Source organism: Selaginella moellendorffii, unplaced genomic scaffold (assembly GCF_000143415.4).
Source record: "Selaginella moellendorffii unplaced genomic scaffold, v1.0 SELMOscaffold_43, whole genome shotgun sequence".
In the NCBI taxonomy this organism is placed as follows: domain Eukaryota; kingdom Viridiplantae; phylum Streptophyta; class Lycopodiopsida; order Selaginellales; family Selaginellaceae; genus Selaginella; species Selaginella moellendorffii.
The window spans coordinates 1,262,187-1,278,459 of NW_003314304.1; the positions used below are offsets into that span (position 1 = coordinate 1,262,187).

General features: G+C 40.6%; 4 protein-coding genes across 4 annotated transcripts; 1 reads left to right on the forward strand and 3 right to left on the reverse strand.

The window, feature by feature from the left end:
* Nucleotides 1-560: 560 nt before the first annotated feature.
* On the reverse strand, nucleotides 561-1,915 carry LOC9647343 (methylesterase 18). Its single transcript, XM_024684974.1, has 4 exons — nucleotides 1,871-1,915; nucleotides 1,658-1,789; nucleotides 1,372-1,554; nucleotides 561-680 (listed from the first exon to the last, which is right to left on the reverse strand). The coding sequence occupies exons 1-4, from the start codon at nucleotides 1,913-1,915 to the stop codon at nucleotides 561-563; spliced, it is 480 nt and encodes a 159-aa protein (XP_024540742.1).
* Nucleotides 1,916-10,484: 8,569 nt separating this feature from the next.
* Nucleotides 10,485-11,698, reverse strand: LOC9647344 (macro domain-containing protein in gbd 3'region). Its single transcript, XM_024685086.1, has 8 exons — nucleotides 11,570-11,698; nucleotides 11,431-11,519; nucleotides 11,228-11,360; nucleotides 11,136-11,178; nucleotides 10,978-11,082; nucleotides 10,852-10,926; nucleotides 10,722-10,800; nucleotides 10,485-10,668 (listed from the first exon to the last, which is right to left on the reverse strand). The coding sequence occupies exons 1-8, from the start codon at nucleotides 11,610-11,612 to the stop codon at nucleotides 10,507-10,509; spliced, it is 729 nt and encodes a 242-aa protein (XP_024540854.1). The 5' UTR covers nucleotides 11,613-11,698; the 3' UTR covers nucleotides 10,485-10,506.
* A 368-nt stretch (nucleotides 11,699-12,066) lies between these two features.
* LOC112349848 lies at nucleotides 12,067-12,704 on the reverse strand. The gene is made up of 4 exons (XM_024684975.1): nucleotides 12,451-12,704; nucleotides 12,352-12,397; nucleotides 12,120-12,280; nucleotides 12,067-12,085 (listed from the first exon to the last, which is right to left on the reverse strand). The coding sequence occupies exons 1-4, from the start codon at nucleotides 12,702-12,704 to the stop codon at nucleotides 12,067-12,069; spliced, it is 480 nt and encodes a 159-aa protein (XP_024540743.1).
* Nucleotides 12,705-13,037: 333 nt separating this feature from the next.
* LOC9647345 (GDSL esterase/lipase 6) lies at nucleotides 13,038-13,997 on the forward strand. Its single transcript, XM_002979960.1, has one exon. The coding sequence runs from the start codon at nucleotides 13,038-13,040 to the stop codon at nucleotides 13,995-13,997; it is 960 nt and encodes a 319-aa protein (XP_002980006.1).
* The last annotated feature ends 2,276 nt before the right edge of the window (nucleotides 13,998-16,273 follow it).

Genomic DNA, 16,273 nt, shown 5'->3' on the forward strand with positions numbered 1-16,273 from the left:
GTTACTATCGCATTTACTTTAATGAGTTTCTTTATTTAACCATACATGCTTAGATTTAAACAATTCACAGCCATCGGATCAGCTAATCTGACGGTTAGGATGCTGTGTAAATATATCTAAAGGCTAGTGTTTAGGGTAAGTTTTGAGAGGGCTGGTTTTGCTGTTGGCGGCGGCGCTGGGAGGAGGCGGCGTGGGAGGAGGCGGCGTGGGAGGAGGCGTTATGTTTTTCTCAAACCATCAAAATGCACACTGGTGGGGTGCCCATTCTCAACGTGGCTACTCAGTATTCGTTTTGGGCTGTCGCTACTGTTTTGTAGTACGTTGAGGCGGCCAAAGCGAGAGGAAGTCGGGGAATCGAAGCCCCCGGCTGCCCCACACTTAGATGTAGGATTTTCGATTGTGTGAAACTACTAACAAGCAGGATCGAAGACCAGCTACCCAGCCCTCTCTTGGGGATTTCCTCTTTGAGGAGAACCCCTCCAAAACAAAAAACGAAGAAGAAGCATTCCTGTCGTTTTTTTGGTCTTCGAAACAGTTTCTGTCTTGTTGCTTGACAAGGATTAGGGCTCACGGGCGCCTCCCCTCTCGCCAGCACCTTGTTCCGCTCGATCCGGTCGCTGTTTCTCAGCGTGTTTCGCTTGAGCCTGAGCCGAAATCAAGTCCGACCGCAGAGCTAACTGCTGTTAAATTGTAAGCAAGTCTTCTTTATTATAACTGGCGAAAAAAAAACTTGCTTCTTAGTTTTGAGATTTGCGGGGCCAAGATCTCCCATGGCTGCTAGATTTCATATCTTCCTCCCAATCTTCAGCTGTCCCATCCAACTTCTCCCATCCCATCCATCTAAATCCCTCTCAGTAACTGAATCGTGAGATTGGTAGAGCATTTTCATGCGCAGTCGATCGGAGCCATTTCTTGTCCAGTGAGCGCTCTCGCTTGAGATCTTGCAATGGAGAGCTCTGGCGGAGCTCCGGCGGAGCTTGTCACTTTTGTCTTTCTGGGCAGAGCTTTGCAGGAGTTGAAAGAAAGTTATATATGATCTGCAGCCAACTTTGATGTAAACATGTAGTGATAAGTGAGAAAATTAATAGTAAACACTAGTTTCAGTTTATGGAGCTTTAGGAATCGTTTTGTAGGGCTTATGTGAACGGATAAAATCACAACTTTTAAATTGAGACACCAGAAATCTGGAAACTAGCATGAAATTTTCAATAACAAACATTCCAGTTTTGATCTAAAATCAAAATATATTATATTTTTTTCTTTGAATAAAAATTTTTGTTTTCATTGACAGAAGTCTGCCACAATCTGGAGCAGAAGTTAATGCAACTCTTGAGCTGAGAAGAAAGGAGAATGGTACTCTATGCTGTAGACCTTGTCCGTCAAGCTCTTGGTCACAGCAATGTGCTGCTCTTTGGGGCTAAACGACCTGTCCTTCTCCGTCTTTACGTACACCCTTGGCACGGATCCATAGCCTCTCTTAGAAGTGCTAAAGTTTACCTTGGACACCGCCACGATTGGTGAAGGCCTCAAGAGAATCGACGTGAGCGCAACGTCCTGAAAGTAAAGCTAGAAAGAAACCATAGCTATCGGGCTATAAGTGGCAAGCAGTACTCGAGAGAGAGAAGGGATAAAAGGCAATGTATAAAGAAGTAAGTACCTCTGCTGGTGAGAGATGATAAAACGCCTCACAGACAAAATCCTTCCAGACCATGACAGTCGTCGGTCCGTTTTCGACTCCATTTGCGAATGTAAAGTGCATCTTGTCAGGGAAAGACTCTGTTGCGCGCACCTTGAAACAGCAAGGACCACAGCAATTGCATTAAAACTTGGGGGTGAAAAACAAAGAAGAAAGAAAGAGCAGCTCGCTTACCAAATTGATTTCGGCCTCCTGCGTTTGTAGTCCCACTGGAAACATGGCAGCGGCGATGTATACCGACACCGCAACCCTCTCCGGGAACTGTTCCGAGGCGTGGACCACGCTCACCCCTCCCAAGCTGTGGCCGACGAGCACAACCTGTAGCATCAAACGAAAGAGAGCGTCAGAAACTGTTCCAGAGAATTTTTCTCGCGGAGAACAAGAGACTGAGAGAGCGGCCGTCACTGTCGCTCGCGTTTGTACTTCTCAATCATTTGCCACTCACCTTGTCTTGCACTTTGCTGAGGAAATCAATCAAAGGTTGAGTGTACTCGGCGAAGGAGGTGACAGTCTCGGCGTTTCGGGTGTGCGTGCCGCAGCTCGAGAGGTCCAAGGCCGGAGCTAGTTGACGATCCTGGATATGCAAGTCTACATGGGAGCAAGGAAAAAACACTTCACACCATTTCTCCATTAAGGGACCATGCTAATCTTCTCTGTAGTTGTTGCCATGTTTATCTAGTGTCTCCTAGCAGACATTTGAGGATGTGGAGGCCAGGGAAGTGATAAGCGAAGAGCTTTGGGCACATGGGATAGGGCTTCTAGTTACTAAATCCCAGATCTTCTTTTGACTGTGGGACGATGCAAATCGAAGGCTGCTGTGTGAAGAACCTCCTGACTTGGAGGCGATTCCAGAAGTTATTTCTTTTCCGGCAAGTGCCAACCCATTTGTTTCCCAGGAACAGGAGGATCTTACATATGTGAAAACTGGGGTGATTGCTCGGGAGAAGGAGCTCTCTAGAATTGGAGAATGACCAGCTAGCTTCTTCAAATTACTTCAAGTGGAGTTACACGCAAGAAGCATGGTTCGTTCCGGGAGTCTCTCTACTCGGTTGCACAGCTGATCGAGAGGTGCACTCAAGGCAAGGCTTTTGAGCCTCGGACAAGCTTGCAAACGTCTGGAAACACTCCTGACGATGAGGTGGCCTGGGGTTGGAGTTACCGAGAATGATTTCACTTTCCCATTCTTCCAGCTTTCTTTCATTGTCCAAACAAGCTTAAACTGCAGGATGCCATCATGGAACTCATTGGAGCATGTTCAATCAACGCATCGACTGCAACATGTCGAAAATGGAGAAGGACAAGCATGTTGTTGTGACTATGGAACATCCAACCGCATCCGATGCTTGAGATGTTTCCAAAATGGGAAGAGGTATCTGCCATGGGTATAGCTACTTTGCACGACGATGGTCTTGGCAAGCTGGCACACAGGCATATGAGGGTGGTTGCAACGTCTCTGGGATCGTTCAAAACCTCAAATATAATTTAATAGATGGTGTTTTAGGTGAAATTAAAAAGTTAAAGAAAAGGAATATTAAAAGTAAAAAAAAAATCCGCCTTAAAATTAATACGATTAGACTTTGCTCTACTATCGCATTTACTTTAATGAGTTTCTTTATTTAACCATGCATTTTTAGTTAGCTTAGATTTAAACAATTCATAGCCATCGGATCAGCTAATCTGACTGTTAGGATGCTGTGTAAATATATCTAAAGGCTAGTGTTTAGGGTAAGTTTTGAGAGGGCTGGTTTTGCTGTTGGCGGCGGCGCTGGGAGGAGGCGGCGTGGGAGGAGGCGTTATGTTTTTCTCAAACCATCAAAATGCACACTGGTGGGGTGCCCATTCTCAACGTGGCTACTCAGTATTCGTTCTGGGCTGTCGCTACTGTTTTGTACAGTACGTTGAGGCGGCCAAAGCGAGAGGAAGTCGGGGAATCGAAGCCCCCGGCTGCCCCACACTTAGATGTAGGATTTTCGATTGTGTGAAACTACTAACAAGCAGGATCGAAGACCAGCTACCCAGCCCTCTCTTGGGGATTTCCTCTTTGAGGAGAACCCCTCCAAAACAAAAAACGAAGAAGAAGCATTCCTGTCGTTTTTTTGGTCTTCGAAACAGTTTCTGTCTTGTTGCTTGACAAGGATTAGGGCTCACGGGCGCCTCCCCTCTGTTCCGCTCCATCCCCAAGTCTTCACAATGAAAATTAAGCTGGGGAAAAATTGACCTTGATTCAATCATGCAGGAACATGATCAAGAACTCGTCGTGTGCAAGGCCTCCCTGCAAGCTTGATAAACAACAAAGAACAGGGAACTGCAAACCATAAGAACACTTCATACTCGCGAACTTCAGTTTCTTCCGATTGCTCATGACCCCCAAAGGAGCGTTTCTCTTTGGATCTAGCTAGGGTAGGGAGCGGCAGGGACAGGATCACGGGCATTTCATCGAGCTTGTAGCTGATCTTGATCATACCTTGGACGGCCATGAATTTCTGGTATCATACCCCTCTCTTAGCATTGCTTATTAGATCAGTGCACTTCTTCTTCCATGACTTTCCTTGTCCTGCCTGAGATGAATGCGTCTGATTTTCGATTTTCAGATAATTTCCTAGCAGCGTCTACCTGGAAGAGCTCCCAAACGCATACTGTCCGGTATGTGCTAGCTGCTGGTGGTGAGAGCGTACCATGTTAATTAGATTTAAGTAGTATCAACAAATATCTGTGGATTGGATTTCAGGCATTACAACAGACTAGGATAAAACTTCTTCCTTAGAAAAGAAAAATGTGAGAGAAAGACACTGACACTAGAGGTACTTTGAGCTCTATCTAGTATATTTTCTAATTGTAAATCATTTTATTGTCGATTTTCTATCGAATCAATATATCTAGACTTCATACAGGTAACACTTGCTTTATCTTTCTTGCTTTTCCAACGTTGGTTTCAGTTTGATATTTTAGTGTCAATCTTCATTCCGGAAAGTTTTCTTCTAATTCTCAAGCTGCTTTGACAAGTTCCTCCAGAGGCAAGATGCTTTTTACTTAAGTTTTTTCAAAGAGTTTCTATCGATCTTATACTCTGCATGGCTGTGGCCTTGCAGTGTCTGCTTCAGCCAAGGTAGCGTTTGGGGACATGCCAAGGACGTGATCCTCCCGGTAAGGCGCAAGTGGATCTTCACATATATTTATATCATGCAACTCAAATTAACCAGGTAACTCTCGAGTCAAGAGACAAACCGGTTCTCAACACTTAATACTTTGACCAGTCCAGAAATAGGCGTGATCGAGGTCGCTACTTTCTCATGCTCCTTGTCGCAATTCTTTTGAGCCAGGGTCCTGGAGATACAAAGTCAAGCTCTACAAAGCAAGTATGAAGAGAGACACACGCCTTTACTTGGCTCATTCTTATGTCTGTATTATTATCATATATATGATGTGGAAGTTTTAAAATTGTTTAAAGTTTGCAAAAATGTGAAGTATAAATTTTTTTTATAAAAATAAAAAAATATTAATAAAAAATAAATATAAAAATGCTTATGGCTAAAAAATGATGAGAAATTAATAAAAAGTTTTAAAACTTCAAGTTGGTATAGTGTATATGTGTCAATTATAACTACATTTGCTATAATGCCCACAACAAAATTCTAATTTTTCTTTCTTAAGATCTTCATTACAAACTTTTTTTGTTTGTGGGTGTCCCAGAAGTTTATGAATTTTTTGTAGCAACATACCAAGCACTTCCAAATGTTTAATGTCAATAGGATAAAGTACACTTGCATGTGTTTTATGATAAGAATCAAGTAAGTAACATATGTTAGCATAGAGTTAAAAAAATGGTAGTAGTTGTGTGAGCACAAGGTAATCCAATTTTTTATCATCCAAAGCATGAGCAAGACTATGTTAGTATGTTAACCACACAAGTATGCTCTTGTGTCTATATTTCAAATATAGTAAGATCTAAGGGCATGAGAAACCTTATGAAATTGCATCATAAAAAGGTTTCATAATAGCTCAATTATTATTTTTGGATTGATGCTCAAGTAGAGGATAGCCAAGGTCAAGTCCAAGTCCAGCCAAAATGAGTAAAGGCTGTGTGCCTATGTTCTTATTGTGCATAAGCTTCACTCAGCTATTGAGGGCTTTGGCTACCCCTTGGCACTTGAAATATGAACCTTACAACTATGCCATACTGGTTATACATTGCCTTTACTCCATCTTTGGGTGCTAGGACATATGTGCTTTGCATTAACTACTTAGTTGATCTTACTAGTAGTCATATGTCTGTCTCAAAGATTAAGCCATGAATGTATAAATATAAATTGTTTTATATTGTGAAATTGTGAATGGCTTATTAAATCAATAATAGTTTATTTGATAGTACCTTACTACTCAGATAACTATAGTAATTCTATAACTAATATGTGTAAAGAGTCCTGACTTTCAGAAGGGATGCACTTACTAGATTCAAGACTAATGTGTGCTCATTTATATTCTCAGTGGTTCATGATAACTTGTTAAATCATATGATGCTTTATTTCGTTAAAGTGGGACTTATTCAGTAAAGTGGGACATTAATTAGCATGTGTCCACATGCCATTTCCTAGTACTTAATTAATATTTATTAATATTTCTATCAGTTTTTTAATTTATTTTTTTATATTTCACAATATTATAACACAAAATCATATGAAAAGTTTTTAATTTATAAATTATAAAGTTAAAACTTCAATTTTTTATTGTTATTATAAAAATGGCATGTGGCCACACACCATAAGTGGGATAATGAAAAGTCCCACTTTAACGAAATAAAGCATTATGGTCCTCGTGTCAGTGATACTTAAATTAAATTTCTGCCCTATCAACTTTTGATGGCTATCATAGTGGTGATAGGTAATAGGGAATTAGGGTTTGATTTTGAGACATAGCTACCACATCCAGGGAAGGTAGCAAACGCACGAATTATCCAATTCTGACATTGGGAGGTACTGACAATAAATAATAATATCGGGCTTTCAAAATTTGGTAATTGGAATGAGTATAATATAAATCTCTTAAGGAAGATTCATTAGAGGGCAAGTCTAGTGCCAATAGCTATAGTAATTCTAATTCTAATAACATGTTATTATAGTTGAAAAAGCTCATTTGGATCTCAAGACAAGATGAATGGTTTCCCTGTATGCACTAGTCACCCCATTCTATGAGTCAATGATGCTAATTTGATCTTTACTGGCTAGGGTGTGGAGTCGACAATGTTATTTTGAAAAAATTAAAGTGCTCAAAACAGACTTATACTCTAAATACATTAGTATGGAATAATGTAATAGGACTCTGATCTTGTTGTGTTGGTCTCCAAGATATGAGTAATGATTAGTAGGGACAATTGGGGGCATTTGTACTCTCCAAGATATGAGTAATGATTAGTAGGGACAATTAGGGGCATTTGTACTCTATTGTTAGAGATGAAATTCTTAAGCATTTGCTGAGGATGTGTAGCACACCTTATTTCTCTCCCCTTAAGTCAACTGGAAAAGGGGCAATTGCTTAATGAAAGAGCCCTTAATGGTTATTTTATCCCCATTTATCCCCCAAGGTTTCAAGGATCCATGGTGACAGTATATCTAAATTTCATCCCATGATCACATGCGCTACACTCACCCCCCCTTTCACCCCCCTTTAGAGATGTCAATGTCCTCATTGACTATTGACTATTGACTAACAACCCCCTATTGAGCCAAGGGGAACCAACACCTCCATTTCCCGTACTGCAGTCCCACGGTAGATACTTTCGTCCGTATTCCATATGAAGCAACTAGTCATCCACCCGTACCGTAGTCCCATGGTGGATACCTTCGTCTGTATTCCATGCCGTATTCCATGTGAGGCAACTAGTCATCCACCCATACTGCAGTCCCACGGTGGATACTTTCGTCCATGGATACTTCGTCCAGTCGTTGAAAATATTCCCAGATTTGAGATGCAAGAGGGCGGGGTGGGGGTGGCCGAGGCACAATGAAGATTCCCAAGTCTAGATTTGCAAACCCAAGTCTGGATTTTTTTGCAAATCCGTTTGAGGTTCACACAAGAGGAAGGACGCCCAATATGTACAATTTCAAATTTAGGGGTAAAAATATATCTTACTCAAGGGTATATTATATTTTTAAGTAACCACTAATCAATGGGAATCGAACCCGTGCCATTTGTTCCGATACCAACTATAACGCACCTTATCTCTCTCCCCTTAAGCCAACTGGAAAAGGAGCAATTACTTAATGAGAGAGCCCTTAGTGGCTATTTTATCCCCATTTATCCCCTAAGGTTCTAAGGATCCACGATGACAGTATATCCAAATCTCATCCCATGATCACATGCACTACATGATGCTTTTATTAATCAAGAATGAAAATTAGGAGCTCAAATACGATTAAATACCATTTTAGTCTTAACCATAGATGATGATGATTAGGGATTGGCAGATGTTATTTGGATGACAACGCCATCACCTCATGAAAAATCAAAGTCTTTGAGTTCCAAGAGGAGTATGGTTGCAAAGCTAAAACTTAAAGGAATTGATGGAAGGGTATTATTTGGAGTGAAGCTTGTGGTTTGATGAAGAAACTTACTAAGTTTAGCCATAGTAAGAATTAATACATTAAGAGCTCTTTCTTGATTCTATAGGTGGTAATTTCTTAGTTGGTGAAGTGATTTGTTTGGTTAATTTTATTAACAAATTAGACCTCAACCTAGTAACTAGTGTTTCTCCAAGCTAGCTTCTTAGGGAGGCTATTTACTTTTGGTGGATAGAAGTTTGAAGCAATAATAGATTTGTGATGCCCTTAGATGTTTTGGGCTGCACATGCATTACATTGATGAGCTTGACAAGTGCATGCTTATGTCAATGTTAAAACCTTGACATTAACATTGGTAGAGTTGATATTAGAGTGAAATGAGATATTTCTTCATAAATATATTGCAAAAGATAAATTTTTGATCTATAATTATTCAGATAGTTAGTGATTAATTAAGCCTCATTGGAAATTGATAATTTGCTTCACAAGTTTTGACAAAGATAATATTGGTGATTTGGTTGTAGCTTTATGTTGTTAATATTCATGCATTTGCTAGTTAGCAATTATATTGACATTTAATAAATTGAGTGGTAAGTTGGGTTAGCTATATTATAGATGAAAGTTTTTAGTAGGGTTGAGTTTTGCCTTTTCTTTGAAAAGTGACTTAATTAGCTAGTTTTGCAAAATGAAGAATTAGTGATTAATACTAAACTTGTTAGATCCTTTTTGGTTTGAGTTTGAAATTATTGATTATTGATGATTCTCATTGCACTTGTTATAAAGTGTGTTATATGTTAAAATTTATAAAAGATGGTTTCATGATCACTTGTTGAGCATGGCTTTTAAATTAATATAGATATACTCTTTATTAGCTTTTGCATTATGAAGTTTTGGCCTGTGAATTTGCTAAGGTGGAAATTATAGGTTATATTATGATTTCTTTTTAAACATTGAAGTTAGTCAGTATGACACTTATGATTGTTATTATATAGAATTTAGTTATAAACTTCTTTGAGTTTTTGGTTCTTGATCATCTGGGATAGTTGATTATCCTTATTAAATATTATAAATAATTATTATTGCTAATAATTATATGCCATTCTATTCTATTTGGCAATGATTATCAACAATATAACCTATTTAACTTAATGCATTTCTCACAAAATATGAATATCATGAATTTTTTCTAGAGTTGTTCCTTTGGCAATAGTCTCAAGTGTGCATCAATAAGAATGTCAATCTTTTTAAAGGGGAGAGAACATATCATAAATAGTATCAAAAGTTGTCTGTTAGTAAGACTTTTTGAATATTCTTCTTTTACTGTCATAATGGCAAAAAGGTTAGTATTATTAGACTCTTTATCAATCTCCACTTGAGCTAATTAAGAAACTAATTAATATATATGCATTTAGACCAAAAGGGCACTAAAGAAAGAAATCCTAAATTATAATTTAGCCTAGCATATTTGACATTGGTGATAAGAAATTTATATTGTTAATTTGCACTTGCTAATGTTAAAAACCCTTACAATATTGAGCTCATACTTGCATCTGATCATTCGAACTCAACTGGATTTGAATGGGTATCGAACGTTTAATACCTGTTTAGCTTTTATTCGAATGGGTATAGTGGTTTTCAGTTTTAATATAATTAAAAAATAATTAACTGTTACTAAACAAAGTTTAACATAATATAATATAGGTTTAATCTAATCTTCATCCTCCGAATCTAGAACATCATCACCACTAGCACTGTCATCATTAGGTTGTTGAAGAGGTTCTTCAACAACTTCCTGAAGTGCAAGGATCCTTTGCCACTGAGGCTCAAACTCAAGGTTATCAAGATCATGCTTGATAAGCCTCAAACTCCCGGACTTGATCTTCTATACGACATGCATATTCATGGCTTGTCTCAGATGTCGGCCTTAGTTTTAGAACATAAGCCCAGCTCCAGCATGGCTGCCTTCCTCCCCCCATCCTGGACTTACCTTAGCGCTTCTGGATCCCGCGAACCCTGATTTTACATGAACCCTAATCTAAGTAAAAGAAAGCATATTCTTTAGGGTTTTCTTTAAAATATTCTTGGTGTTTAAATGCCGTTTTAAACGCCGTATTATTCGCTCGTTTTAAACTGCAGTTTTTTTTAATCGTACCTGTTTGAATGCAAGTATGATTGGGCTTAGTCTGTCAATATATTCAATAGGTGATAGATTATCAGATGTTGACTTGGATGTGGCGAGACAATGATGACCTATTCTCAATCACAGCTAAAAAAAGTTGGAATGCCTTCAGAAGTGACTGGAAAGGGAGGTCTGTTGCACCGACAAGATATGTAACGATCATAATCCTTAAATGCAAGGAGGTCTGTTGCAGCTACCCAGTCTCTCCAGGTGGGTTCGTCCTTTATGACAAAGTGAACCTACAATTTTGAACACAGAATAACAAAGGCATGTCTAATCCAGGGAAGCTTACCTCAATGGACACTTTAGCAATTTTGAGTGCCTTTTGTACGCTTTCTACAGCAATCCTTGCCGCTTTATCCAGAGGAAACCTGAAACACAATGCGAACTCAGTATACAAGAGGTAAGGTGTGAGTACAAACCCGCCATATCCGCACAAGATAGCTGGGAACGCTATGTGCTTAACGCCCTCCTTGCAAGCAAGTGTTATAGCGTTCCTGTAATAGACAAAGCACAATGTATCAAATTTGCTACACACTCTGGCATACCTGTAAGTGAGACCAAGATACTCAGCAGCTTCCATGTCCCTGTCTTTGTAGTATTTTGGGCCTTGAATAACAATGATTTTAGGTGCTGGCAGTCCTCCTGAAGGGCTGAGAAACAAGTCAGTTAAAAGTTTTAAAAGGAAATGAGGAAAGACAGTTACATGATATCCAAGCCAGTAAAGAAACCAGTAGCAATACATATTTCTGAAAAGAGAAAAGCTCATGTCAAATGCCAAACACCCCTTTGCTTTACCTCTGTGTATCTGACCTCCAACAGGAACTACAATAGCGTCATTCTTTCCGTCTACAAACCACTCTTTTATGTCCCCGTTTTTAATCACGAACTTGCAAGAGCCGACTTTACAAACAAGCTTGAGGTCCTTTTCCTGATCAAAAGCCACTAAATCTCAAACCACAAACTCAGATAAACAAACAAAATGAGAGGTAGATTTGAACCTTGAGGTCCATCACTCTTATGCAGGGGTCCCTGGGAGGTCCGGGCTTGCAAGAGGTAAATGGTTCGGGTACTTGAGGGTTCCCATTGACTGAAAACAGAAATAAGGTTATATAGCTATAATTGATGTACTGTACGTACCTAGGGGAAGGAAACCATCGGGTCTAACATCATATAACTCCATCGCTTGTTCGTCTTCAGACTCATCCGGGTCTTCAGGCACATCTTCATCTTCAGACTCAGATTCGTCCGCAGGCTCGGGATTTATATCGACTGGGTTTCCCTCTATGTCCTCTGCGGCGCTGTGTAGCTGTCCACTCACCTCTTGAGTCACTCCATTGGCCACTTTCTGTCGCAGCAGCTCTCCAACAGGAACTACTGCGAATGTCCTGCAATCATCAGACCCTACGTCGGCAATCTGGCGGCAAGCTTCCTCGAGGCCCTGTACTAGTTCGCCCATTACAATCTCGTTTGCGGATCAGAAGCATACAATACTCACAAGTGCGTCGATCCGAGTGGTGAAAACGCTTGTAAAATCGCTATCCATGTGATAATTTAGGTGTCTCGACGCAACGATTAGGTAAGTGTCTGCCGTAGTCAGCCGCTCCTGTGTGCACACACTTTCAGAATAACAAATTTCAACAAAAGAGTAAGTACCTTGTGGTAATAAAAAAGTTGACTGCTACTTTGCGGGGGGCTAGCATTTTTGAGACGGTAGAGAGAACTTGGACGGGTTAGCTTTTCGTCCTTTCCACTTCGGCACAGTATCACCAATGCAAGGGCCTGGCCAAATACATACACATGTGCGTCTCCAAGCACCACCACCAAGGACCTGTTTTGCGCACACCAATCCTATAAAACCAAAGTAAACATTCACAGAAACAGCAATAATCCATCTGACAAGAAGAGAGATTACCACATACCCGGCAATCTGATGATCCTACCAGAGCCCGCAGCTCTTCATTCATCCTGCAAAAGAACCACCGATATTTTTTTGAAAAGTACAATGCACATACTCTTACTTTGTGAATGCGAGCTCCAGAGCTCGTGGAGTACCGAATGTTGACAGCTCCAGAGATGCTCGAATGTGATCCATGAGTCGAGATCGGCGTAACTTGAGAAGTTCGAGATGTACAGAATAGAGGTGCACATCTCTTACGTCCGGATAAGCTGCATGGAAAATTAGCACAACTCGCTCCTGCACTCTCCCTAGCTCTGGCAAGCACACGATACGTGGAGTCGCATCCTGGGGCGGCTCGACTATCACTGCCTCCATCGCCACAGCACAGCCCTAAGCCCTATAGCCTTTTTACGTTAGAGTTATTTTTATGGGTTATCGAGTGTTGACTTTGCTTGCTTAATCCTTCGCCTTTGCGCAAAGGAGAGCTCCATTTCCCTGTTCTAGCCAATGATGCGAGTGGCATGGAGAAATCCTTGTGAATCGCATCTACTGGCGAGCTAGAAGAAGAAGAGCGACAAAAACTTGTTCAAGGCTCTTTCTAATCCAAAAAGGCATGAAGCGCAGCTGTAAAGGTAGGTTCACCTTTTTCTCGTTTCACTATATAAACGGGCTTTCTGTATTAGGTTCTCTCGTGAAGGTTTTGGCGAGATGACGAAGATTTTAGTGTTGGTGTTTGCGATCTTGGCTCTCTGCGCGTGCGTGTATGGGAGGTCGGTTCCTCAACTTCGGACTATCTACATGGGAGACTCAATCTTTGATGTTGGAACTAACAAGTACGTGAAGAACTCTGTTTCTCGTTGTGATTTTGTGCCGTATGGGAAGACAAGGTATAACCAGCCATCAGGAAGATGTAGCGATGGGTTTCTAATACCAGATCTGATAAACAAAGTGATCGGTTTGCCCTTTTCAAAACCATTCTTGGGCTTGAAAGGTGGGAGCCAACTTCCACTAAGCATCAACTTTGCGTCAGACGGTAGTGGACTGCTTGATTCTACTCACTCAGACTGGGGTGTCGTGTCGTTTAATGAGCAGCTAAAACAACTTGGACAGCTAGCCAACAAGATCCCCATGATGAATCTCAATGACTTTGTGGTTGTGATATCTTCGGGTGGCAATGACATTGCGGCAAATCTTCAAAACCTTGCTAATGTAGACTTGGAAGCAATGCTAGTGTTATTGGAGAAAGGCTTGGAGCAACTTTATAAATATGGATTCAGGAAGATTGTCTACTCTAGCCTTGGGCCGTTAGGCTGTGTGCCTATTGTCACGTCGGATGGAAATTGTGTGAGAGAGATCAACGATTTAGTAGAACAATTCAATTGGCAAGCTCGGGCGATTGTTTTGGGGGTGGCAAAGAAATTCCCAGGGATGAGAGGTGCATTTGTTGACGGCTATTCACTGATCAAATCGTACGTGGAGAACCCAAATAAGTTTGGATTCCAGAATGGAGGGGGTTGTTGCCCCAATTGCCTATCACACAAAAATACCTTGAGCGGGCTGTGCAAGAATCCAAGTGATTATGTTTTCTGGGATTTAATTCACCCAACAGAGCACACGTACACACTAGTGACGAAAGAATTCATGAAACAAATCAAGAAAATCTTGTAACTTCACAGAGCATTCTCATTCACAGAGCTTGCAACCAGGCAGAAGAAAGCTGCCGAATGGAAGCAACGTATCCATCCTTCGCCTGTTCTTCATTGCGAGCTGGCATTTGTGAGGCATCAGCAGTTTCTTTCTACTTCGACATGGAGCAACATGCCCCTCCAGCTATGACCAGCTCTAGGCCTTGCTCTACCACAGTTTCTGCCACCAGCGAGGCCATATTTAATAGATGGTGTTTTAGGTGAAATTAAAAAGTTAAAGAAAAGGAATATTAAAAGTAAAAAAAAAAAATCCGCCTTAAAATTAACTTTGCTCCAACCTTTATGAGTTAATAGTTACTATCGCATTTACTTTAATGAGTTTCTTTATTTAACCATGCATTTTTCGTTAGCTTAGATTTAAACAATTCACAGCCATCGGATCAGCTAATCTGACGGTTAGGATGCTGTGTAAATATATCTAAAGGCTAGTGTTTAGGGTAAGTTTTGAGGGGGCTGGTTTTGCTGTTGGCGGCGGCGCTGGGGGGAGGAGGCGTTATGTTTTTCTCAAACCATCAAAATGCACACTGGTGGGGTGCCCATTCTCAACGTGGCTACTCAGTATTCGTTTTGGGCTGTCGCTACTGTTTTGCACAGTACGTTGAGGCGGCCAAAGCGAGAGGAAGTCGGGGAATCGAAGTCCCCGGCTGCCCCACACTTAGATGTAGGATTTTCGATTGTGTGAAACTACTAACAAGCAGGATCGAAGACCAGCTACCCAGCCCTCTCTTGGGGATTTCCTCTTTGAGGAGAACCCCTCCAAAACAAAAAACGAAGAAGCATTCCTGTCGTTTTTTCTTATTCGAAACAGTGTTTGCCTTGTTGCTTGACAAGGATTAGGGCCCCCTCTGTTCCGCTCCATCCCCAAGTCTTCACAATGAAAATTAAGCTGGGGAAAAATTGTCATGCAGGAACATGATCAAGAACTCGTCGTGTGCAAGGCCTCCCTGCAAGCTTGATAAACAACAAAGAACAGGGAACTGCAAACCATAAGAACACTTCATACTCGCGAACTTCAGTTTCTTCCGATTGCTCATGACCCCCAAAGGAGCGTTTCTCTTTGGATCTAGCTAGGGTAGGGAGCGGCAGGGACAGGATCACCGGCATTTCATCGAGCTTGTAGCTGATCTTGATCATACCTTGGACGGCCATGAATTTCTGGTATCATACCCCTCTCTTAGCATTGCTTATTAGATCAGTGCACTTCTTCTTGCATGACTTTCCTTGTCCTGCCTGAGATGAATGCGTCTGATTTTCGATTTTCAGATAATTTCATAGCAGCGTCTACCTGGAAGAGCTCCCAAACGCATACTGTCCGATATGTGCTAGCTGGTGGTGGTGAGAGCGTACCATGTTAATTAGATTTAACTAGTATCAACAAATATCTGTGGATTGGATTTCAGGCATTACAACAGACTAGGATAAAACTTCTTCCTTAGAAAAGAAAAATGTGAGAGAAAGACACTGACACTAGAGGTACTTTGAGCTCTATCTAGTATATTTTCTAATTGTAAATCATTTTATTGTCGATTTTCTATCGAATCAATATATCTAGACTTCATACAGGTAACACTTGCTTTATCTTTCTTGCTTTTCCAACGTTGGTTTCAGTTTGATATTTTAGTGTCAATCTTCATTCCGGAAAGTTTTCTTCTAATTCTCAAGCTGCTTTGACAAGTTCCTCCAGAGGCAAGATGCTTTTTACTTAAGTTTTTTCAAAGAGTTTCTATCGATCTTATACTCTGCATGGCTGTGGCCTTGCAGTGTCTGCTTCAGCCAAGGTAGCGTTTGGGGACATGCCAAGGACGTGATCCTCCCAGTAAGGCGCAAGTGGATCTTCACATATATTTATATCATGCAACTCAAATTAACCAGGTAACTCTCGAGTCAAGAGACAAACCGGTTCTCAACACTTAATACTTTGACCAGTCCAGAAATAGGCGTGATCGAGGTCGCTACTTTCTCATGCTCCTTGTCGCAATTCTTTTGAGCCAGGGTCCTGGAGATACAAAGTCAAGCTCTACAAAGCAAGTATGAAGAGAGACACACGCCTTTACTTGGCTCATTCTTATGTCTGTATTATTATCATATATATGATGTGGAAGTTTTAAAATTGTTTAAAGTTTGCAAAAATGTGAAGTATAAATTTTTTTTATAAAAATAAAAAAATATTAATAAAAAATAAATATAAAAATGCTTATGGCTAAAAAATGATGAGAAATTAATAAAAAGTTTTAAAAC

What these genes read in the sequence shown, in the direction of transcription:
- LOC9647343 (XM_024684974.1), bottom strand. Translation starts at nt 1,915, where the DNA reads ATGTTTCCAGTGGGACTACAAACGCAGGAGGCCGAAATCAATTTG. An exon ending in AGGAGGCCGAAATCAATTTG is followed by an intron (nt 1,790 to 1,870) that starts GTAAGCGAGCTG and finishes TGCTGTTTCAAG; the next exon opens with GTGCGCGCAACAGAGTCTTT. An exon ending in CCAAGAGCTTGACGGACAAG is followed by an intron (nt 681 to 1,371) that starts GTCTACAGCATA and finishes ACAATTTAACAG; the next exon opens with CAGTTAGCTCTGCGGTCGGA.
- LOC9647344 (XM_024685086.1), bottom strand. Translation starts at nt 11,612, where the DNA reads ATGGAGTTATATGATGTTAGACCCGATGGTTTCCTTCCCCTAG. An exon ending in TTTACTGGCTTGGATATCAT is followed by an intron (nt 11,083 to 11,135) that starts GTAACTGTCTTT and finishes CTTGTTTCTCAG; the next exon opens with CCCTTCAGGAGGACTGCCAG. An exon ending in TTGCTAAAGTGTCCATTGAG is followed by an intron (nt 10,669 to 10,721) that starts GTAAGCTTCCCT and finishes TCAAAATTGTAG; the next exon opens with GTTCACTTTGTCATAAAGGA.
- LOC112349848 (XM_024684975.1), bottom strand. Translation starts at nt 12,704, where the DNA reads ATGGAGGCAGTGATAGTCGAGCCGCCCCAGGATGCGACTCCACGTATC. An exon ending in CTGGAGCTCGCATTCACAAA is followed by an intron (nt 12,398 to 12,450) that starts GTAAGAGTATGT and finishes GTTCTTTTGCAG; the next exon opens with GATGAATGAAGAGCTGCGGG. An exon ending in TAGGATCATCAGATTGCCGG is followed by an intron (nt 12,281 to 12,351) that starts GTATGTGGTAAT and finishes TTGGTTTTATAG; the next exon opens with GATTGGTGTGCGCAAAACAG.
- LOC9647345 (XM_002979960.1), top strand. Translation starts at nt 13,038, where the DNA reads ATGACGAAGATTTTAGTGTTGGTGTTTGCGATCTTGGCTCTCTGCGCG.